Genomic DNA, 24,772 nt, shown 5'->3' with positions numbered 1-24,772 from the left:
TGAATTGGCACCTAGCTCTGAGTAGAAATCGGAGGATTCAGTAAATGAAGCTGTTAGGCTATAATTCAATGTAGAATGCAAATTCAATGAAATGTTGAATTCAAACTCTTATGTAAGAGGTAGACAGCAACTATGCTGACCCGACTGTCTTCAAGCACAGTAAAACGTGATGTCTCACGTTCAAAAGGGTAGACAAACAACCACATCTTTGCTTCTGTGCATGCACTTGCAAAAATGCAGGAAATGGTCTTGAGGCTGATATGGAGATCACCTGCCTTTGAGCATATCCTTTCTCTTATTGGAAGTCAGGCAGGCTGTAGGCAGGGCAAAGTAGCAGCACAAAGTAGTATTAACTGGCAACTCTACTTTTACTAGGAGTTTTTTTTTATCAGTTAACGTAATTCTTAATCACACAGCAGTGGAAATCCAATTTTCACTGCATTCTACTAGCTAGAACTGGGCAATTAAACTCTCATTTATAGTAATCAAGTATTTTTCCTTTGCATGGTTTGTCATTAAATTCACAGATCCATTTTCAGAGGCTAATGCATATAAAATTCAATTTCCATCATGATGAAAGGATGAAAAGGGCACCACCGGTGCCACAACTAGGTCAGTTCAGCCCAGCACAAGAGAAGGCCTTTTGCAGTAATTAAAACACAAGGGGCATGAGGCTCTTACATAAACAGCTGACTAAATCTGACTTGTGGTATCAGAAAACAAGTGTGCACCCCCATTTTCCTGGTTGCTTTTTCAAGGACACAATAGCAGCAATCAGTAGACTACAGGGGGCACAAATTTGGCAGGTGCTTGTGAGGTCTTTGCTCCTTCCTAAGTAGTCGGTTGAGATCAAAATGATACTCCATTATCAAAATACTCATACAAATCCCAAATATTTCTTTCTGCCCTAAGGATTGAACTGTAATTTATAAATTGAAAAAATGTCTAGGAAATTAAAATTCAGCCACTGAGAAAAGTGTGTTTAAACCACACTCTGTGGTTTACTTGTTGGATTTTATGTTATGGTGCCACTAACTTAAATCAAAAGTAGGGCTTCAAATCTGAAACCATTCAGAATTCAGGTGTATGAAAGAAACGATCCCGAATGTCAAGATTTATTCCCACACCTCTGTCCGGTGCAGTTCCAGAAAACAGCTCTGAATTAAGGATCAGCTTGTTATAAGATTTTTATTTGTTTGTTTTGTGATTTTATAAGTTGCTCTCAAGTCCTTAGGGGAATGCCTGCTCAGCTGTGAGCGCTGTCATGAGCACCTGCTTTTGCAATGGTGAGCTAAATCAGAATCAAAACCCAAGCCTGACTTATGAGCTTGATGCATCTCCTTAATCACATATTGACCAAAACCTAAAGAACAGATTTTACCTACCACTAACAGTAACAGTCTTAATGAAAAGAAAGGCAAAAAACCTGTGGTGAGATAGTATCGGGGGGGGGGGGAGGGGTGTCTATATGAATATAGCCATCAAATGTTTTCCTGGATGATCAAGCCGTTAATGACAGCATACACAACCAGTAACAGCCTAACAGTCTTCTTATTACATATCCTCAGAAACCAGACTTTAATTAGCTCTCGACTATGTCTAGCCGCAGACTGAAAAGCTCTCTTTGCTATTTTTAAAATGTGTAGTCCTGGATGGCACTAGGTAGTAAAATTATTAAGGATAGTGTCTTTTGTCATTAACAAAATAGTAATAGTAGAAAGCAATGACGCAGACCACAGAAAGGCTGGCAAAGTATGTTAACTGCATGTGGAGAGGGCCAAGTCATAGAAGAAGACTGCTCTGGTTACTAAACGTACGACAGACTGAGCTCCACCAGAGGGCCCATAAAATAAATCGAGATACTATCTAAATTTTACATGATACGATGAAATGCATTACACAGTAAACAAGCATGCTTAAGTATACTAGCCAAGTTTTCAATTGCTTTCGGATAGGAAGAAGCATCTATCATGTGAGTGTTTTCCTGGGAACTACAACTTCCTCTGAAACATCTGGTGCTGGTCCCTGTCAGGCACAGACCTAAAATGATCCTTGTTCCAATGTGGCAGTTCTGACGCATTTAAGACAGGTCACAGAAAAATGAATTGCCAGGTGCCATATTAACAGCACACTGGCCTGAAACAGCACTTTTTCAACTACAGCTAGGGGACCACCAGTAGTATCCTACGTTCCTCCTAATAGCCATTGGCCTGGAAGCTGGTGCTAAAATGCTACTCTTACAGTTGATCTGATAGCACTTAGTGTATTTTATCTGGGTATATTAAAAAATATTGATTTTGACACATCTAATATTAATTTTTTCTACCTATCCATTTATTTTTTTTGAACAACTTCAGCATGGTAATTTGTGTTGCATACTAGAGAACAAATGCAATACTACATGCAGGTGAAAAGGAAAACGGCAGTAATCTTACAGCTAAAAAACTACCGGTGTAATCTCAATAATAAAGAATTTTAATAACAAATTTGAAAAAAATCCTAATAATAAGTATAGAAGTAAATGATCAAACGAATTAAATACAACATGGAATTTTCTTTTTGTATTTGATGCTAGTTTTGTTTATATAAAGGGAACACAAAGGTTTAATCTATCGGGACCACAGTAAAACTTCCGTGGAATTGCCACATGGGAAACTAGTTGTTCAAATAAAGAAAGTAGGGATTAATGTAAGAGCTAACAGGCCTCAGGAACCAAAGGGAGATAACAAGGGTTATACTGGAACTATAAATAGTCTGAAGTATCTGTATTGGGACTACTCTCATTTAAGAGATTCATTAATGCCTAAAATTGCAAAAAATTAAGAGTAGATTAATGACATCAGTTAGCATGAATAACTTGGTTAAGCATCAGCAGAGGAGAAGGAGATGATAAAAGGACTGGAGCAATAGCTGTCCAGGTGGGTTTTGTAATCAAGAGTAGTCTGTAAATCTGTACGTGGAGGGAAAGAGAAAAGAGCAGGATTATGTTTCCTTAAAACAAATTCCTCATGAAGATTTTGTCTGTACTGAAAAGTCCGACAACTCCTCGCCTAGAGAAGTTGAAACCATCTGAGCCTTCTTTGTATTCTCTGTGGGGAAAAAAATTACAACTGTGACATGCTGCTTGCTGTTTTCTCTGTAATCATGAAAAAATCCCATTAAAAGCATCATAAAGCTGTCCATAAGCCAGATCATAATTATAAGCGCGGCATTGTGGGATTCCTCTCTTCCTTGATCTTTGTAACTGCTTTGCTCCTTTGACTGCGAGATGCTTTTTCTTTTGTTTGTTTTTAAAGAACTACCTCCTTCTAAAAATAGCTTTAAATGTAGTGAGAGAGAAAAAAAAATCAAACTACAGGGATCAACTGTAGGATGACAGAGTCAGTATAAAACAAAATATTTTTAAAAGTCAGCCACCAGGCAAATGACAGTGGTATGAATGATTGAGAGAATTCTCGCAGAAAGAGGATCCAGCATATAAAACAATGAGGTATAAATTGAAATATTACAAAAAATAGTAAGTTTATAGCTGCCTCAACTTTAATAGCACTTATAGCCAAAAGCATGCAAAGGAGATGAATACAGAAAGAATACAGCAATAGATAATAAAAAAGTCCTTTGAAGTCAAGAGGCGTTTTACCACCATGTTAGCAGGAAGACATGCAGCTCTAAGTGAAAGTACTGTGATATCAGGGATGCTACTGAAGGAGGATAGGTCCTCTCAGACATCTTTATTGGACAATACTAACCATTAAGGAAACGTTGTATCAAAAAGAAAAGAAAACAAAAGACCCCTCAAAGCCATGAAGCCATGGGTAGAGTAAGGAGGTATCCTGATTCCTGATCTCCACTGCCAAACTCAGGATCTTTACAAGAACATAATGAAAAATAATAATATCCTATAATACTCTGACCTATTAAGTACAATCATAAAAAGTTACTCTGATTTTCTAGTAATATCCTGATATTCTATGTTCTTTAACCGACCCATTTCTAAATTAAGTCCATCTAAAGATTTGTTTAGAATTTGAGGACTAGACACTAATTTTTAAGGACTTCAGGCTAACTGATTTCAACTTTTACGGGCCTTTCACTTTCTCCCTTCCTTTAGCACATGTCAGTACTTTAAACAATGTTTGCTTTTACTGTGAAGCAACTACTTGCAATAAAGGTCTCAAGAAACTACACAGAAAGGAGAAGAAGGAGGAAAAAAAAACCATTGCCCCCCCCCCCCTTTTTTAAGCAGAAACACTCTTACTAGCACTTAGACCTGTTAAGTTCATCATATTTGGTTCACAGTGAAAAGAAATTTAAGCGAGCTGAAACTGTAAGACTATGCACAATGCAAACCTTAGTGAACATGTGATCTCTTCACCAGTACCTACCTTCTTCCCCTCCTTGGGTAATTTGTTAGGCTTGCCTGTGGAATTCTGTTTTATGCTCTATTTTCAGCTTTGGGAGAGGAACCATGTCACGATATGCTTGCATGCAACATCTAGGAAAACAGCAGTTCTGCTCCCAACTACAGTCTCCGAGTGACAGGTCTTTTTTGTCACATATCTCAACAGAGAAGAGCTTTAGGCAATTAAAAATATGAATATTACCACTACCAGGCATGTCAAAAAAAGAACACAAACCTTATTAACCAAGGTCATTGCATAAACCAGCAGCTCAGTATCAATTCCATCCTTCTCCTCCAGAATCTCCATAATATTGGACCATGGCTTGGCTCCTAGAGGTAAAGCAGAAACCATTGCTGAAGGTGATCAAAACGGAAAGGTGTTGATTCAACCTTTATCCAAGAGGTAGTACAAGCTGCATTCACACGGCCAAGCACAAGACCAAAGGGGAAAGCGAATTTATCTCTACCCTTCTCTGTGTTGAATGGAGAGTTAAGCCAAAACGGTCAGTGAAAGCTGTAAGGCATCCTAAAAGAGAGATCTAATATATGTCAGGTGGACCTTCCCTGAAAGAACTGATTTTTGTCTTGATGATGAAAGAAGCTCTGTTAGCTCATTTTAGTGGACTTCTAAAATCAGGTGAGATTAGTTTTTATTCCACATATCATAAGTTCATGACAAAAAAGATAAATCCAAAACAAAAATCCACATACTATTTTTCCAGTGCATTTGTTGCTTACATTCCTAACAATATTAACAAGTTACAAGGCATTAAGGTAAGCGCCTTAAAAAAAAAGAATTACAGAGAAAGATAAATTTCCCAGAAATATAGGTTGTGCATCTCAGACAAAAAGTACTAACGAAGGAAAAAAAACTGCTGTGATTCTTACTCAAATTTAATAAAAATCACCTCTACAGATCTTTCAAGTGCATTTATCTCACTTTTTCACTAAGTAAAGTCAAAATCTGTGTTTCTGATATTGACACATTTACTTTAGATTACTTGATGCCAACACCAAAGTGGCTTAGTTGGCTTACTGTGTCAAACAAGTCAGGAAAATGCCAGTTGGACTCAGCATAATGTCTTGTAGGTAAGATATCTTGCAAAAACATCCTATTTTATTTGGCTAAAAGGCAAATGGACACATTTGCTGAAGAAAAACCCGTGTGTATTTTATTTAGGAAATTAAATTGTGAAAGTCCGTAATTCAGTGTTTTGTTCGGAGTAAGGCTAAAGGTCAGGAGGACAAATCAGAAAAGCTAACCCTTACACTTCAAGCTACCCAATTTAATTTTGGAAATACTTTGCAGAAATATTTTGCAGACTACCAGATTTCATGCCCTTGACACTATGAAGATGATGGCTCTCTGAGAATAATCAGGCAGCAAAATGCACATGTGTCATCACAACAACCTGTTGCTGACTGATCAGTGACCCTGAGGTTAAAACCTTGCTTTACGGTTATTATAATGACAGCCATTGCTTATTCATGCTGATACTGTGCAAGTGTGCATGCATGTGTATTCATCCTGCTGTAAAGGTAACAAATCTCTGCCAACTGAAGATCTCCATATTCAAAATGCTGGCAGTGTCTTGTGTGAAAAGCTTCCTATTAACAAGCATACAGCAATATTTCTCCTTTTTTTCTATTTCTCCCTTTTTATTGAGGCATTTTCTGATCTTTACTACTGAAAAATATTAATATTGATTTTTTTATTATTAATATTGAAAATGTTTCCTTATCTTAAGCAAAATCAAAGCAGGGGGGATTCATTCTCACGTCTCAAAATATATTCATGTGCATTATTGATCAAACACTAATTCAAACACATTGTAATGAGAATACACTCAGCACCTCTTCACCAGATTGTCTGTATTACCAGACATTTCGTGCAGCACATGTTCGAAAGACATGTGGAACAAATTCACTCAACTCACAAATGATATATGATCAGCAGGAATGATATCCTCACTGCAAAAATGTCTTCCTGTGGTTTCCGGCGAAAAATAAAAATGGAAGAAAATACAAAGCAAAATGGAGAAACTATGTGAGTCTGACCTACAACAATGCCATTTTAAAAAACTGAGTTGCTAAGAACATGAAAAATTAATTAATAAATCCACACTACATTATTCAGTGAAAGTCCTTCTAGGGGAGTATGCCTTTATTTTTGTTGATTGTTTTTGTTCTTATTGGTATCCTGTTTTGTTTTTAAAGATGGTATCTTGGTTTTTTTTTTTTTCCTGGATGTCTCTATACTTCCCCAATATCGTAACAGACAATTTTCAGGATTTCCAGGTTCTTCCCAAGCAAAGACGGTACATCATTTGCTCTACCCGTGCTGCTTCTCTGTTTCAGAACACATTTTAAAATAATTTTTTGTTAGGCAAACCTACTAGTGACATAGACGCATAAGAGCTCATCCACCTTTCAAAGGCTTTAAATAAGCTGCTGCTACTCACTCTAGGGCATTTTGAAAATCCAGCCTTAAATCTGAACATCTTCATTCACTCCTCAGCTGGTGTCAATAGGAAGTAATACAATGACTTTGACGGAGACGCTCCAGTTTGTGCTAGATGGAACCTTTCTTTGGAAATGTTATTTTCCTTATTGTGATTTCAAGCTGAATAGCCAAAGAACGAGCATGAAATTAGGCATCAGGCTGTCTGATGATCCTAGGGATGAGGCAGTTCTGGTTTGGAAGATACTCCATGAAGTTATTGCACTACTATGCTTCGGTTAATACTCCTTGCTTCTCACATTAACAAGAATCTATAGTTTCCAACCTATGGTCTGGACAGCATGGAGTATGGGTAGATCAAGATCAGATGTCTGTCCTTTTCCACTCTGATGCCCTGAAGCTTCATTTTTCAAATACACCCTGTTCCTAGAGAATCTCAACTTAAAGAGGGGACCATAGGCTGGAGTCTAACTGAGAAAGCTAATTTCCCATGCAGCACTTCTTGTGTGAGAGGATGGCACAGTTAAAAATCACTTTTCAGGCTGCATAGGAAAGCTTTGTGAAAGATACCTTGGGAAATTATACACTAAAAAGTTAATGACTTTCATAAACTCATAGGTTGCTGTCGTGAAGCAAGGATGGTCATATAAGAGATATGAAAAATATGATGCATTTTTTCCTCTTTTCTCATTAAAGGATATTTGCACTATGGAAAGTATCAAAGGCTCTCCAACTATAGATGGGTTTCAAAACCTCTGAGAAAAGTGTTATCCAGAGCTAAAAGCTCCAACTTGGCATTAGAATAATTATAGTATTAACAATTTTGAAAAACCTGAACCTAAATCTAAATTTTGAAATGCAGATGTATTTCTAGTAAAAACACAAATCCATCTGATGTTCCTATGTTACAGAGTTTGTTTCTAAAAGTCTAACAACTTCTGCACTCCAGTTCTCAAAAACTTCACCCTCCAGCCTGTCACCTCCTCCTGACCACATCGTGAAAGCCTGCTGGCGTGGGATCCCAGCTCTTTTTCCGAGAGCAGACTGTGATTTTCACATAAGGTTATGACTTCCGTGTGTGACTGGAGATAAAATTAACAAAAGCAATGAAATAGCCTCACTATAGGAAAGCACTAAAGTTCGTTTTTTGTGCGTGTTCTCCTGCCTTCTACTGGATAAAAGGAGAGTTGCTCAACTGTGTTTCACAGGCTTCTTACTCATAACAGCTATTATTCTGAGTACATTGACAGGAAGGCTGCAGCCTTGTCTATGATGCTACTACAACACCCTTTGTAGCTACGAATGGTGTAAAAGCACACGGAGAACTATCAGGTTCCAACATGTACTAAATATAGTCTATTAAATACTCTAGCCCATTGCTTTGAAACTTTCTCTTTTCTGTCTCCCCTTAAAATGCTTTTACACATAAATCAACACATACACATAAAAAGTGCAACTGGCACAGTTTAATGCTGTCTGTCATGCCTTACACAAAATCTTGACATCACAACTACACTGGATGCATACAAAATACATAAAATAGGGAAGAGCTAGGACCAGACTAGAACCACACGAGGACTGACAGGACTGACAGACAGAGAAATTGCCTCTGTTTGTACTCACTAACTCATAGAGTGACTGTCTTTAGCTGTCATAGGATGACAAGGTATTAGTACTTCCTTTGGGAAGACCTGTGCATCTTGATTTCATGACTATTTAAACATGCATAAACATAAAGCCTTCCATCATGCCTACAGGATCAGCCTGGCTATCTAACTATGTGTGAAAAGGAAGGAAAAGTGGACAATTATAACACAGGTCCTCTACAAAGAGTATAACCACCATCGAGGCAGCAAAACTGTAATTCACAAACTGAATGTTTCAGTGTCCAATTCAACCAAAGGGCTTTGATCTCAAAAATGTTTGAGTATCGAGATAAAACATCCCTTGAGGGCCTAGTGGAAAGCTAACCCTGCTGCCCAGATGCCAAAGCACAGGCTTAGTGCGCTTCCACCAAAAACACATCAAATTCCTCTGTGGCTGTGCAATAAGAAGAGCCAGGGAGAGGTGGGGGGAGGGGGGGAAACAAACCCTGAATGAAAATATAGCTAGAAGTTACTTCCTATTTGATGAGGACCATGCAGTTATTCACTTATGAGCAGCTTGTATTGGAGAGCACAGTGGGCACTGTATGGATCTTTGCACTTTGGTTTACATATGGATGTGCTCTTGCTTGGAAACCACAGATGGGATCACTTTGAAACTGGGCTGAGTTATTGGGGAGATCTTTATGTTAATCATGTGTGGTACACATGTTGAGGAATTATGTCATATCTCACCACCTTGTATGTACATGAAATATTGGACTTTTCTCAAAGCAGCGCTAAACTTAATTATATACCTGAGAGATTTATGACAACATGAAAAGGCACATCACTCTTCATCTTCTTTATTTCTAGTCCATTAAATCAGTCATTAAGTACTCCTCAAATATAAGTCACTAATTTCTATATGTAATTAAAAAAATAGCAGTTCCACAGTTAAAAGGGCTGTTCTGTTGATGATCTACAAAAAGATCTAAAGATAGAACAAGAAAAAAAATCTCTTCTGTAGCTAAGCATAATTGCTTATTAAAAAAATTTGAATATTTGGGGATAACTTCTTTGGGAGAGTTCATGAAACACTGCCAACTCATAGGTATGAGAACTTCCGTAAGCTTTTGTTTCCTACTCTTAGCAATCATCCATCCAGTTACAAGCATCATTTTTTTCCACATTTTTTTTGTTGATACTGAAGTTGTTTTATTTCTTTAGGGTACTGTAATGCTTGCTTGAGGCTGTTCTACAGCTACAGGAGGGAGCACATAGCACATAGTCACATGTTCAGGGTCCTACTTTCTCTCTCTTTTTCCTTAATGAGGTATAGTAGCATGAGAACAGATGGTAATTTGAACAAGTCGAGAATACAAGCCAGTTCAGAGGGCTGCGGAAATACTAAGACTGGCCGTAAAAATAAATTATAGAACTCACAATTACATGAAAATTATAACTACATTTCTGCTTATGGCATTGCAAGGCTTAAGGGTTTTAATTCAAAACAGAAAGCCAACCTGAGGAGCCCACCATTTTCAAGTGTTATATCGTTTTTGAATTCCCCATCTGCTAATCTCCATAGGAGACTCTTTTTTTTTTTCTTTCCTTCCTTTAGTCTTTTTTTTAATACGCCCATTCTGACTGTTGAAAACAAAATCTGGTCACTTCCTCCTATTTCTAGCACAACCTTTCCTCCCATTCCCCAACTTTTTTTTACTATTATTATTTTTAGTATGTTTTTATTATTATTATTATTTCACTTTTCCCATATCAGGTTGCCCAAACAAGTTCAGCATGGAGGCCATCGCTCCACGGAAGGGATCATGCTTTTAACTCCCATGTGCTGGAGACCACAACAACGGCTCTCGCAACCTCAAAACCTCTCCTCGAGGCAAAGGAACGGTTCGCATCAAGAGAGAGTGCCCCTGGGAGCTTAGCAAGAGCTTTGAGGGAAGAACAAGAAAGGGGTACTTTTGCTCTATTTATTTGTAAAAAAAACACAGTATACATATTCAAGTGTTTTGCATGAGCCTGAAGGGTGACAATATAATATCTGCTCAAGGGCTTTATTTTAACGTAACAACAGATGGTTTTGTTTTTATTATAAAGCCTGTACTATTACTGACCTCATCTTTCTCTCCAAAGGAATTACATTGATTAGATATCATTTTCTCTTCTAAGTCAGACTGCTGCTTTCCAGAAGGCAGCGGAAAGATGGCCTGGGCCATGGGAGCCTCCAAGGTGGGAATATGTTACTTAGGGGTACAGGAAAGTCACTACAGTGTAGAGAGATGCAGCAGGGTCCTTCAGGTTTCACTCTTCACTAGTCCACTATAGTTAATTCTCAAAACTATCTTAAGTTACAGAAATACTTAAACCAAGCTTTTAATTAAGAAATCAAGGGTACACAAAACATGCATCACACAGCAACCCTAGGACCACTGAAATCAATGGCTAAACTCCTCCCTGACCTCAGAGATGCTGTGATTTCACACGCACGCACACCCAAATAAGGCTACTCACCTCTCTTTTCATCCACTGTACACACTGCCTGGATTAAAAGGGGTGCATTGGATTCGGTGTACTCCACAAACACCAGCAGCAGCTTCAGGGCCGTCTTCACCACCAGGCGAAACTGGAAGAGAAGACAGCACCCTGTCAGTCAGCACACTGCAGCGCTGCGGCACAGCGCGAGATGCGAGGGCATCAAATTAAGAGCTGGTAGTAGCACACAGATAGAAGAGGTGAAGCTGTGGAAGGACCAAAAAAATGAAAGGTAGCCAGCTGTCTGAAAAATTCATTCACTGGGCAGTACTCTGCTAGAGAAGCATCAGAAGTCAATGAATGCAAAAGCAAGCTTGATGTTGCCACACATAGGAAGAGGTCCACTGTGACACCTACGCATACCTCCAACATCTTTGGACAAAGCCTGATGTACACCAAATCTACCAAACAAAGAACACGCATGCTCCTCTGTTCCTCAACACAACATTTATTTCCCATTTTCAGTGTGAGTATTTAATATCCTGACATTCCTGTATGACAGGATGATTTTTTTCTCATGCTTTCTCCTTTTCTTATAATGCTACTGCTTAATGGTTAAATGATAAAGTAGAATCCATATTCACTATGTATGGAACTTGGGAAAAAGTGTATTTACTCTCTGACTGTCCATCCTTGTCACAAAACGTGAGACTTAATGGAACTGAGCATTCAGCCTCTAAGTTCTCAAACTCATTCTGTCATTCATTTCAAATTCATTTTGTCATTCAAACTCATTTCAAACTCATTCCCAGGAACATGAGTCCAGTAAAGACTCAGCATTGGTATAACCGACCTATCAAAAATCAATAGCCAAAATCTCCCAGTTTTACTACTGATCCCTAATTTCCAGAGAGGACTATTTTACTATTAGATAATTTTTGAAGTGTCGATTAAGAATTTTCAGCTATGTGCTCAGCATGATTAGAAGTGTGGGAATAAAAACCTTCTTTACTTAATGGAATATTTGGAGTTTTGAATAAAAGAAAATGTAAAAGGGGATGCCTTTTTAATAGAGAGGGCTCTGTAAATTCAGTTGAGAACAACTGATTCTAGGTTAAACCTACTACATTCTCAATCTAAATCATGGATTTAAAGCCAAATAAAAGGTGATACATCACTGGTCTCAGTAATACAATTTCCAGTCTCCTGGGATTGAATCAGGTTCTGGAAAAACAGGTATTTGTAAGTTTATCAGATGTTTCTGCTATCTTGTCCTACAACAAAGCTATCCAACAGCTTTTTGTATTTTTAATGAGACACTTATAACAATGTGGTCATTACTCTCCCCTTTGCCACTAACATATTTTTAAATCTAATTTAGGACACATCAGGCAGAGATGAGCCACTCTCCAGAAGATCCCTGCCTTTGTCTCATCACATTAAGTTGGTAGGCAGCTTAAGGCAGAACAACCTGCTCCTTAAAATGTCTCACTCAAAGGAAGGGAGGAAAAAATACATTATCCTGTTCTGCTATATTGCTTCAGGGATCTATATAGTTTCTGTCAGTATTAGCTCACTCTCATTCCCTCAGTTTCTCAGTTCCTTGACACAACTCTCCTTTGAGATAAGGAATCACTACCATTTTATAGATGCAACTATATCTGTACTTTAATAAAGAACACAAATGCAGCAGGTACAGGCTCAAACTAGTGTGAGCTGAGTTGCAGCTCACAGAGATACACCTGTGCTCACTTTAAGCTAATGAACTAAAATGCAGCTTGCAGCTTACTGCTTAACACAGAGTTCACTGTGAATTAACGACCCAGGTATTTCCCTAGCTTCTTAGGTTGTACCCACTTGTGCTGAATTGAGCTTAATGCACTGTGATGATACTACTAGCAATGCAAGATACTTCATTGTTAAATTTAGATTGTTTCAGACTAGACATACTATCGAATCAGCTACTTCGGGGGCTGGCAGCCTGGAAATCCCAGGGACGTACGTGACCAGGCCCCCAAAGACACTTAGCCTATTCTGCAGTTGTACTGCTGCAATAATATTTCATTGATATACAGGCTAGTCACATTAAAGGAAATTTGAGTATGATGAAACAAAGCATAATTGTACCTTGGAAATGCAGTGCTGATAACGTCAATAAATCACTTCCCCAAGATTGCACAGGACATCTGTGCATTTGCCTGGCCTCCCAATACAATGCGATTTCTGCTCTACAGTGATGCTTCCCTTAGCAGCCAAGATCAACTGCTTAACAGAAGATATTATAACAAAGTCCAGCAAGTCTCCACTTCTTTTGTAAAGTCACAACATTATCAGATTACCCCCAAACAATTCTAATATTAAGATCCTGCCCAGATAACCATCTGTGTTATGCACCACTTACAAATCTAAATAGGATGCTTCCCCTAGAAAGGAAATCTTACTATTGGATATCACTTTTGATGGTCCTTAAATCCTCAAGGGATGGCCATATGGTGACAACAGGATGTATTTACATACAAGCAGTCAACAGCAAAGTTCCATATGTTTCCATTTGAAAGCAATCAGAGAGAGATATTGGGCTCATGTATGGTTTTGCTAATCTTCCAACCCTCCTCCCGCTCTGCTCCAAAAAGAAGAAGGCATTTCCCTAATGCTGGGGCTCTAATGGTTGTTTGTGGCCATCTCATCTGCCCTAGAAAGTAGCTAATCCCCTGTTCAGCTTGCAACTGTCATACTGCAAATTTTATGTCCTCGTGGCAGGCCACTCCAGTTGCGCGCAATCAACACTCAAGCCAGCCAATGCATATTTGAGTCAGCTTTCTGAAGCACTCTCAGTGGAGACTCACAGTTAAAATCCATGATCCACAGGACGTAAGCGAGAGAAATAGGCCATGCTATCTCAAAAAAAATCTAGTTTGCAAACATTCGTTGTTGTGATTAATTCCAAATTAGCATCATAAATATTAGTATTAGGTTTTTAAAAATTAAAAAAAAAAAAGCCTACTGATGCAAAATATACATCCACTGGCTCAGGAAAGTGATATTTTAACAGTTCTGAGATTAAATCAGGATTCTTAAATTTCTTGATGTTAAGTACAAAAGTTTTTGTTAAGAAAGTCAGGAGGGTTATCATATTACAGTTTTGTATTACTTGCAAGTCAATTTAGAAAGAGGAAATGATGTTAATGTCTTCTGGCTAAAGACAAAATATAAATATCAATATAAAAGGAAGGAGAAAAATTATAAACATTTTCCCTCTGCCTTGTTTTACTTGTTACACAGTGCAGTTTGGCAGTCCCTTCCCCTTTTATCTCTTTGTATTTAGACAATCGGAAATGTGTTACAGCCTCAGCCAAACAGACTACACAACGAATGGCAAAATTAATGTCCCAAGGAAGGGTTTGTCCCAGCTGTTAATCATCTGCTAGGAAAAGCTTAAGCCTTTATAAGGAATGTTGTCAAAAAGTTCATTAGCTTAGAGTCTAAAGCATCATTTTTTAAGTTCATATTTTAAAATTTAGGAATATTTTTAAAAAGAAAAAAATCACAGTAAAATTCTATAAAGCTCAGTGTTTCACTTAGGGTGATGTAGTTGCGTTGGATTTGTGCTATTCAAATTTAAAGCCGAAAAGGACATTGAATTTTTAGCTAAAGACTTACTAGGACCCAATCACCTGAGGTCTAATCCAAATGTGGACTCTGTCTACTACGCCAGGTACTTAACATGTTGATCTGAAACACCTAAGCAGGACTGAAGATAAAGAAAGGTAACCAGTTTGTGACAGGTCACCAGAAAACCTGAAAATCCGTCTGGTTTGCGGGACATGAAGATTCACATGACTCTAAACCTAGTACTGTCTACATTGCATCTAAGTGTCCTAGGAGAATCTGCAGTTTGCTCAATTTCATGTTTCATGATGAGACAGAACAACTGCTTATTTATAAAAAGAGAAAAGATCTTTTTTGCAATCAAAGAAAATTGCTGATCCTGATGTCAAACTCAAAATGATCTTGTCCTTACAAAAATGGGCTAGGCAAATCTACAGGTAAATGCCCTATTCATATCCAGAGGAGATTTAAGACAGCCCCTCAGAACCAGGTTCCAGGACAACTGTGCACGATCTCCCCTCAACCTTTGCATGAAGGGGAAGCAAAAGACAGAGCTGGTCAACTTTGCATGGAAACTTTCTGGAAAAAGTAAACAGTTAATCAAGGAAGGTTAAGACAATATGAAATTTATATCTCCAATCTTTTTATCTGCCTGTACAATACTCCTTATAATATTTAAAATAACATAATTATTATTAAGTGTAACAATCTTTTCTAATAAGGTATATAAACATATGCACACTACAAAAAGTGGTATTGAAGAGAAAGGCAGTAGTAAATATGTTTATTAATCTTACTCCATACTCAAGATTATTATCCCTAGATACTAATGCAAATTTTCCACTTTTACATACATGACATAAAGAGATGGAAAAAAAGGACTTTTGCAAGACCTGGATAATTCCACGATAAATAGCAACCTAGAATAGAAAATTACCACACAACTAAAAAATACGATACAAAATTAGAGTTATATTCCTTACTTGATGTATTTCCTGCCAGTGAAATCAACACAGCAGTAACTCTATTTACTCTAGTAACAAGAGGAACTGTAAGTTAATTTAATTATAAAATAAGTCCAAAGCTATCTCGTACAAGCATATTATTCATTCAAATGGGCAGAAAGAACAATTCTGGATTGCACTGCACTCTGAGAACAAACTACCCAAAATATTCTTTCTGATGCAATTTATACTCAAGTCTAATAAGTGCATGAAATTAAAGCTGTGGGGTTTTTTTGTTGTTTTTTTTTTTTAAACTACTACAGCTTCTAGGGAGCTCCCTTCCCCTGTACATGCATAACAAAGAGGTGGCTTCTGCCATGGTGACACGTTCAGAGCCTAAAGAGAAGTCAAAGCACAACTGGTAGATAAAACAAGAGGGATATCAACAAGCACAAGGTATCAAAGAAATAGTATTAATCAGTCCAGATTCCAACACTCTCACTGGAGTGTCTTTGAGTACAAATCTATTTTGCCTGGTCTCTGACATGCAAAGTTTTTGTGGTTGCATGCTCATTCAATCAGCAGTTACTATTAACTGTACTTCTTAAAATGTTCTAAGTGCACCTGCCTTGAGCTTAGAATGTAAACTACAAACATGATCAGAAGGGAGATCCTTCTTTAAACTGTTGTATAAGGAAGAAAATAACCATCTCTCCAATCATGAATTTCCCAGCAACGCTGCAGCTTCCGAGTCTTGGACACATGGCAAAATACAATGCATGGAGTTCCAAATCTGCTTTTTGAAAATCCCACTGTAATTCTCAAAACACTTCTTAGCCCATACACTGAATCAATCGTCTTGCTTGCAGTTTTGAGACACAAATGTATCACATATTTTGGTCAAAGCTCTTCAAAGAAACATTACAGACCAGAGACCTTCTAAATTTCATGTGAGAAGAAACTAAAGCTTGAAACAAACAAATCAATCCCCCCAAAAACAAATTAAAACTAGACTAACAGTGAAACCCAGATAGATCTAGGATCTTTGTCTAGATCCAAAGTTGGAGGAAGAAGGTGTTCTTTTCCAATAAGCAAGGAAAAGGAAAGAAAAATATTGGGCTTGAGAGAATCACAGAATAATATAAGTTGGAAGGAACTAAACCTAACACCCTCACACACACCCAAGCCACCTCTTCTTAGGGGTGAACAAATCCAGTTCCCTCTCCTCACATCTCATTTGCTACAGCCCCCTAACCTTCTTGGTGGGCCTCCACTGGGCTCACTCCAGTATGTGAACATCCTTCCTGCATTGAGAGCCCAAAACAGACGTCTCAAAGCCCAGATGAGATCTTTCGCTACACTCTCACTAGTCCAGCCCTGGATGCTGTTGGCCTTCCTTGACACAAGGGCACACTGTTGACTCATGTTCAACTTCATATGCTCTTACTCAGAATGAATAGACAGAATTAAATGACATGATCCTAAGAGGAACATGCATAATTTTCAGCAAGTTTTAAATAGAGTTACTGGGACTCGATATCCTTGAAGCATATTCTTCAAGAAAGAATCCCAGGCAAATGAAGACAAGAGGCAGAACAGGAAGAAGTGCAAAAAGTGTCAGTTAAAACCTGTCATTAGAATATACAATCCTAACAACATTTATCTTGTGCTTGCAGTACTACTGCCAAGACCCTCAAAAATAAGTATGAGGACATGTTTAGTTTATCTATCAAAAAGTCAGGTATGTATAAACGAAAAAGCACTGAGATTCTCCTAGAATTTCTTACAATGCAATAATGTTCCCTGTATTTCTGAATCTGCTGTTCTCAATCTGTCTTGCTGCTCAGATGGGGGAGTCAGAACAAATCAGTTTTCAGTTACATGCCTCTGGATAAAATTCATGAGATCATCAAAATTAAAGTTGAAAAAAATAAAAGTTCTATAGTGGAGCAGTGATGAAAAGTATCTTCTAACATTTCCAAATTCTATGTTGGGATCCAACCAGTGGTTGTATCTAGCTCTTTGGTTTCCTGTCATATTTGTTGTTGCTCTGAAAGTTTCTTTAGCACCTAGTAAAACTACATATAAGCACACGTCTTCCCATGCCTACAAAAAGATCAGTGCATACACCAAAGAAGTTTAGCTGGCCATCCTGTTTTACACAGCTATTTTCAGACAAATGTGTAAACCTTTTACGGGTTTTTTGCCTCTTCCCTCTCTGGGAGCACATATTATCTTTCTTGAAATGAGAGTAAAGCAAGCTTGTTATCTACTTGCAAAATATCGTGCAGATGCATGCTTTGTGTCTGTCTGGCTCTGTTGTTTCTCAAGAACTAGCATTTCTGTTTACCTGTCGGCAGATTTTTGCATTCTCTGAGCTTTGGTAGAAAAGACAGAGAAAATTCATTTACCCCTAGATGTGAACCTTTTTTTTTTTTAATAATAAAATGTGACCTGAAAAATTCAAGAGAAATATCTCAAAGAGTGATTAGGAATAATATTTTAGGGTCGGGAGCAGTTGTAACATGGGATCACATTCTGATAAAAGTGTTTTAGTAGTAAATGTGGAACACTTCAGCTCTATAAAAGCACAAAAGGTACAGAGAGCAGTATTTGTATCCCATTGGCATGATTCTTGAATTCTATTTGCAAACAAGTAGATCCGTAAGTTTTATCAAACATACACTTTACTGGCCATCAGTAACATTTGCAACACAACAGTCTGAAGTGGGAAACTTCCAGGACCAAAACCTACTTGTGTTAGGTAAGCTGTAATAATTCTCACCATTGGCACAGGAAGGGTGTGAGGATCATGCAGTGGCAGGGCTGCCTTGCAGGAGCCTCCCAGAGTTCGCAATAATTTGAACACCGACATTACTTTCCAAGTATATTTTGACTTTGTAGTTGTAAAAGCAGTGTTTAAAACAAACGTTATTTAACATCATATAAAATGCCTGCATTTCTCAAGAATCCTTCTAGCACTTTCCCCATTCCCAATATTACAAGAGAAGATCTGAAGAAGCGGCATTTAAACATTGTTTTCATTATCTGCCTGTTTGCTATCAGCTCACTATTTGCTATTGGTTTACACAGTACTAGAGGCCTTAGGGTTGTGCTTCAGCATTACTAGATATGAGAAATACGAGCTGTCTGTTATGTATTAAATAAGGTTTTCCTGTAATGACCTACAATGCACAATGCAATCTCATCTTACTAATAATCTGGCATCAGGAGCCTATATTTGGTGGCAGTTCGCAAAGCTGTGCCAATTTCTTTGTTTGCTTTCCTTCCCTGGAAGATAAAAAAGTACCTGGAACACTTCTGTCTTTGTTCTCAAATATCTAATCTTGAAATCCTCTGGACAGAGGAGGGGAGAAAGAGCAACTGGGTAATATTATGTTGGCATCCCTTTGCATAGCATAGCTTAAGTAGAAATTATGGCTTTTACTGCCCATGAACGAGGACATGTACTTAGCAGGAGAAGGCTCATTTTGCAATCAGATGATCAGTGCCAGGTGCCTGTAGGCAAGTCACATTAATGCACTTTGCCAAGCACGTCAATCTGCAGCCAAAGCATTTTAGAAACATAATTTAACAGCATTTTAGCATTTTCTGATAAATACAATTTTTATGACTTTCCGCAACTATGTAATTTCAGTATTTCACAAGCGGCTCATCTATATTTATGCAGCAAGCACATGAATTCATTGCAGCTAATGTCTTACTAAACCTCTTCATGTCCATGTGACAGGCAACTTGCCTGATTCTGGCTATCTAGGAACTCCAGAACTGTGCACGTAAGTAGGAAGCTCCATCTCTGGACGAGGACTTGAGCTCATTTATTTCAGAAAGGGTGTAGGTTTGGCTATACATGGTAAAGAATTCATACTTCTACACCAAGAGCAAATGGTTTTGTAAATGCCTCATATGGTGCATATATAACTCAGATAAAAATATACCAGAATATGGGAAGAAAAAAAAAATCAAACTAAGGAGAAAGCCATCAGGAAGACAAACAAACACACACTATTACTAGGGTTTGCAAATGGCTTAAAGAACAAACAAGTAAACCATGTTCTTTCTGTTTTCTCACTCTCTTCTCCAAAACAGACATTTGGGGTCAATTACTTAATTCAAAAGAAAAAAAGGGGGGTGATGACTCTATTTAGTAAACCCATTCTTTCCTATTCATAGCACCCAAATGTAAGAAGGATCAGAAGAATGAGGTCCTTGTGCATCACCCCAGCCAAGTGCATCTGCTCAGCTTAATTTTCCCTCTAAACTTTAAAGAAGTCTCTTTTAAAGGAGAATGATGAAAAATGTAGATGTTTAAACAACCTACAGAATGCCACAAAACTTCTCAAGTTCTTGTTAAAGACCCTTCTCTGGAAGGGACAAAACGGTTCCTATGTGCTGGCCATAAAAGCTGCTTTCTGTGCTACTATGAAGATGCGCCAACCTCTCCACTTGTCATCAGAAAGGTGCGACCACCTGCACAAGTCACCAGGTGCACAAAGCACATGTAGTTATTACAGAAAGAGCTGAGATGCATGGGAAGCAACACTCAAATATATGTAGAAAGTGTATGAATAACCCCATTCCAGATCCTGAATAGTGTATAAACTTAAGCTTTTCTTTTTCATTAGAACTCTAGTCATTAAATGACCCATGTGATATATCAGTAAGAATGTGAGATGCCATGTCTGTATTTTAAGCATTGAGACTTTTATTAGTTGAAACATGTTGAATATGACACTAGACTCTATTTTAATATTCAACTATTTTCTCTCAAATCTTCAAAGAGTGATGCTTAAAAAAAAAGCAAAGTAACTATTTAGTACTTTGCAGGCATAGAAACGGTGAAAAGAACATGTTGATTCTAAGTGCTGGTAGTGATTTGCTACCTGACCATTTCATCATGATGCTTTCTCTAACTGTGCCATGTCTCTCTTGGCTGTAGGACAGGGATAACAATACGCTCTTATTGTGTTCAATTCCACTGAGAATGAAAACCCTACGACGCAGGATACTCCAAAATTGTCAGTTAAGGAACAGCCTTTTTAATTCAGGATACACCTTTAAGTCTTACTCAGTGTTTACCGTATAATGGTAGGGATAGCAGAGAAATGCATGCATTTACTCTTCTTAAAATAAAATTTCTCCAAACTTTGCAAATGGTCTGGATAATGATTATAAGGTCCTGCACACTGTTATATATATGGTGTGTATCTGCCATTTATCTTTGGTGAGATTTCTGACATCCAGAGAAAGGAGGGCATTAAATTCATCTGGCTTACCAATAAAACACAGGGATGAGCAAGTAGTGATTAGTGACCAGTCAACAAGGGGTGAGGGGGAAGCTCATGCCTGGAAATGGTTATTTACATCATCAACCATGGTCCAGATGCAGGTGGTGGTGGAGGGGGTTAAAGATGAAAAAAATCTGTACACAGAAGCAGGCAATTTATACAACAAATCCAAACAGATTATAGGCCAATTTGGCCCTCAGATGAATACACGCAATTCTAATGGGAGCTTTAAAAGAATATTTTAGGGCAGAAATTGGCCCTGTATTAGGCCATTTTTTACTGAACTAACAGAGTAGCTACATTTATCCTGCAGCAATCATCATGTCATACAGACACCATTTGACAAACTGAAGGCTGCGGAGCCTTCAAGGAGACAGCAAATGCTGCAGGGATTTTCAGGTGTTTCCCTCTTTTTTCCTTTGAAATACTAATGGCAATCTTCCCATGAGCTGGGAAGTGATTTTCTTGTCCCATTAAATTGTTCAAAATATTACTTTTTTCTTATTTTACAGCAGGATAGATCTAAGACAAAACACAAAATGAGAGAAGTCTTTTCTCTTTCTCCCTGTCCTCCAAACCAAAAAAAAAAAAAAAAAAAAAAAACAAAAAACAAAAAACTCAGTTTGTCTTGTGAGAACTGTTCTTTTTACAGAAAATTACATACAATTATTCAGCAAGAAAAAGAGGACCTGGAGGTTCTTTGAAATTAAAAGATCAAAGTCCCTTTCACTCTCAGGTGACTCAAGGAGAAAAGAGTATTGAGGTGGTGCCGTCTCATCCTTATCATGGACCTTAACCATAGAGCTAGTAGGTATTCCCCATTTTGGAATGTCTCTCCTTTGGGCTTTTGGAAGTTGCTGAAGCAGAAGAACTTGGGATCAATTAAGATGTTAGCTTTTTTCAATTGCAGAACACAAAACAAAAATATTTCATAGGGAATTTGCCATCAGTCTGTTTCCAGACCAAGCATTATGCTCGAATTGTAAAGATTTACACTAGGATTTTTCATTTTTTGTACATTTTTTTCATTTTGTACAACTTCATTCCAGATAATCTATTTACATTTTTATTAACTCTTCCAAAATGCAGCTTTTTCTAGATTTCCAGGCATATGAACATTCTCAGTACATGCAGACCTGTCTGCTATATCTGAGTAAGGACTGTGATTGTATTATCTTAGATAACGCATAAAAATTTGGCTTGAGAGGAATTGCAGTAACATGAGAAGCAATTTCTGCTAAGACTCATGCTAGCATGTAATGTGCTATCAAACAGCTTTTGATAAGGAACAGACGTTTCTCTTCTCTTTTTTCTTCTAAAAACATGTGCCTCTATTTATACATAGCAAGGGTTTTCTAGCATTTTCACATTATGGATCACGGAGTAGGATTGTCTAGTGAAGTCTGCTCCTTTCACTTGATAACACAACCTTCCTTTGACTCGTATGAAACTGGCCTTAAAATTTTTTTTTAAAAAAGCACTTAAAAATATTTAAAGTCATTCTAACACAACTTAGCATCTGAGAGCATACCATCTGACTAGTCAATTTTTCAGTAGTTACTGCAAGTGCATGGCACAGCCCTACTGACCCACAGGTATAATAGCTGAAGAGTATGTCCCACTATTAAACAAGTGTCACACTTACATTAAATAAAATGTGCATTTCTGCTGAGCAGAATGAAAACTAATCTCATCTCTCTTGAACTCTACGCTGATAACACCTTCTGCAACAGACACCTGACAATAGGGACATTTAATGTTTTGATATTAAGCAGATAATTAAATAACAAACAACGAGATATGAAACCATTGGTAATTACATTTTTTTATAATGGATGAAGTTGCAAACTAAAATTTAACCACTAAGTACTACTCTAACGATTACAAGAACTGAGTGTGTGCCAGAATATGAAAAATGGTCGATCAATCAATCTATTTATTTATAAGTGTTTCAGGCAGAGCTTTCCTACCATCCCTCTGCATTGATGTATGAGGATAGCCTTGAACTACACTGTTCTGAGCAGCTGTTCATTGGGCTGAACCTCTGGCAACAGGAAAGGTTGGGGGAATGGCAGTTTCAGCAACTTCTTTTCCTTGGGCAGAGCCAAGTTGATATTTCCTTAGCTGCATTCCAATTTATATTAGCTGTCTGTTTGGGTTGTGAGGGCATCCAATGTAATACAATGTCACTTAATACATTAAAGACAAAAGATCAGTTATAAAAAGAGGGGGGTTAGATAATTTGTTAAAAGTTCAAAATATTAAGATATATTACTGATGTGTTACTTATCTCACACTTTGATTTAAGGATGGAAAATCATTTTCAGTTAACAAAGTCATGCAATGGTTCTATGAGACAGGCAGTGATTCACCACATTTTACATATGGGAAAGCTGAAGTCCTGTGAGCTTAAAAGGCCAAATGTAAGATGAGAATCAGAATGAAAGATCTTAAAGCTGCATCTTGGAGGTTTTAAGCTTTCAAGTAAATATTTGTCTAGTGTGCTTTCAGAAATATTTCAAATTCCAAGGGCAGGCTTTAGATTTAAGATTAAATCACTATTGGATCATTTTTATAAGTGGTTAGAAACTGTTCAGAGTGAACTCCAACTTTTCCACATCAATTTTCTATACCAAACTACTTCCCTCCGTGATGCATCTCCTATCACGGCTGGACCTCTAACTTGTATAGCCTGATCTGTAAGTGATACAAAAGAAATTTCATCACAACATGGGCTGGTGGTTCTGCAGAAGTTCACGAGCTGTGGTATTTTTGACATGGAAATTGTGTAGAAAGAAGCACCACTTGTGGATCTGAAGTCTTCTTTCTGGTCAATGCACAGAATAGCTCAGGTGAGCCTCAGTGGTGACCATGTCCCTGACTGTGAAAGTTGTCATTGTTATGGTGTGCGGCTTTGCTCAATCATGACCAAAGCCAAAGGAAAATGGGAATAAGAAAATTATCACAGTACCTTCCCTTGCAGCCTTCTTACAAAATTTAACCCATTCAAACACGACAGCCATGAAGAACACTTCATTCTCACCCTTGTTCTCGTAGATGTCTGTGTTGTCTCACTGCCCATTTGCTGAATAATTTTTCCCTGTAACTATGAGACCTGCTCTCTGATTTCAGGCATATTTGATAGCAATGGTAACCTAAATTGCTACTCAAGTCGAAAACTGCACTGAGAGACAGACAGACCGACCAACCAACCCAAGCTGGTCCTCCTCTTCATGAAAAGGACTTTTATAGCCATTACAAAAGGGGGCCAACTAGAAAATTAATCCACTCATAGCTTTGAACCAGTCATACCACATTCTGCCATTTGCATGCAATCGGACAGGCACTGGACACAGTACATATTGATGATACCAAGAACATGAGGGATAGGAAGAAGAAACCAAGAAAGGAGGAGAAATAGGACAGCAAAGTCTTTCATTAGTTATATTACTCACAGCACAACTTGTTAGAGCTAGCAGCCTTGACTATGTTCTGTTTAAATAATACAAAGGTTGAGTTCAAGGACTCTAGGGAAAAAACTATTTGAGCCTGTAAGCATAGTAGAAAACTATTCCATTATTATTCTATGGTTTTATGCATGTGAAATTTGTTCTTTCAGCATTTCCATTAAAAAGTACTCCTGTTAAATACTAAAACTATAGCTTGGTTTAAGTAACTTCACCTGAAAACTCCTGTAAATTTAATGCTATGGTTGGCAGTCCTTTCCTGACACTGTAAAATCTCATAGACAACGTATTTCCAAAAAAAAAAAAAAAAAAAAAAAAAAAGGCAAAAACAAGAATCACCTATGTTTAAAGTGTACAGAAGTGGTTAAAGATAATGTATTAACAAAGATTCCAAACTATAACATGTTCACTATAGCCACCTCTTTTTTTAACAAATAATTATTAATGAGTTATCTTGTTTATGCACCCTAAAAAGTAAAATAATAGTGGTTTGAACTACTGAAA

General features: G+C 37.6%; 1 protein-coding gene across 8 annotated transcripts in view; it reads right to left on the bottom strand.

Annotated features, from left to right (window-relative positions):
• FHOD3 (formin homology 2 domain containing 3) overlaps positions 1-24,772 on the bottom strand; it is a 404,460-nt gene that overhangs the window by 120,726 nt on the left and 258,962 nt on the right. For all 8 annotated transcript variants that reach the window (XM_062569631.1, XM_062569632.1, XM_062569637.1 and 5 more), the window contains exons 7-8: positions 10,979-11,090; positions 4,638-4,732 (exon numbers count right to left, since the gene is read on the bottom strand). In XM_062569631.1, coding sequence (XP_062425615.1) covers positions 4,638-4,732; positions 10,979-11,090 — 207 coding nt within the window. The remainder of the gene's footprint in view (positions 1-4,637; positions 4,733-10,978; positions 11,091-24,772) is intronic.

This window comes from Rhea pennata, chromosome 2, assembly GCF_028389875.1.
Source record: "Rhea pennata isolate bPtePen1 chromosome 2, bPtePen1.pri, whole genome shotgun sequence".
Lineage (NCBI taxonomy): Eukaryota > Metazoa > Chordata > Aves > Rheiformes > Rheidae > Rhea > Rhea pennata.
The sequence above is the reverse complement of the archived record's forward strand: the minus strand, read 5'-3'. Positions and strand labels throughout refer to the sequence as shown.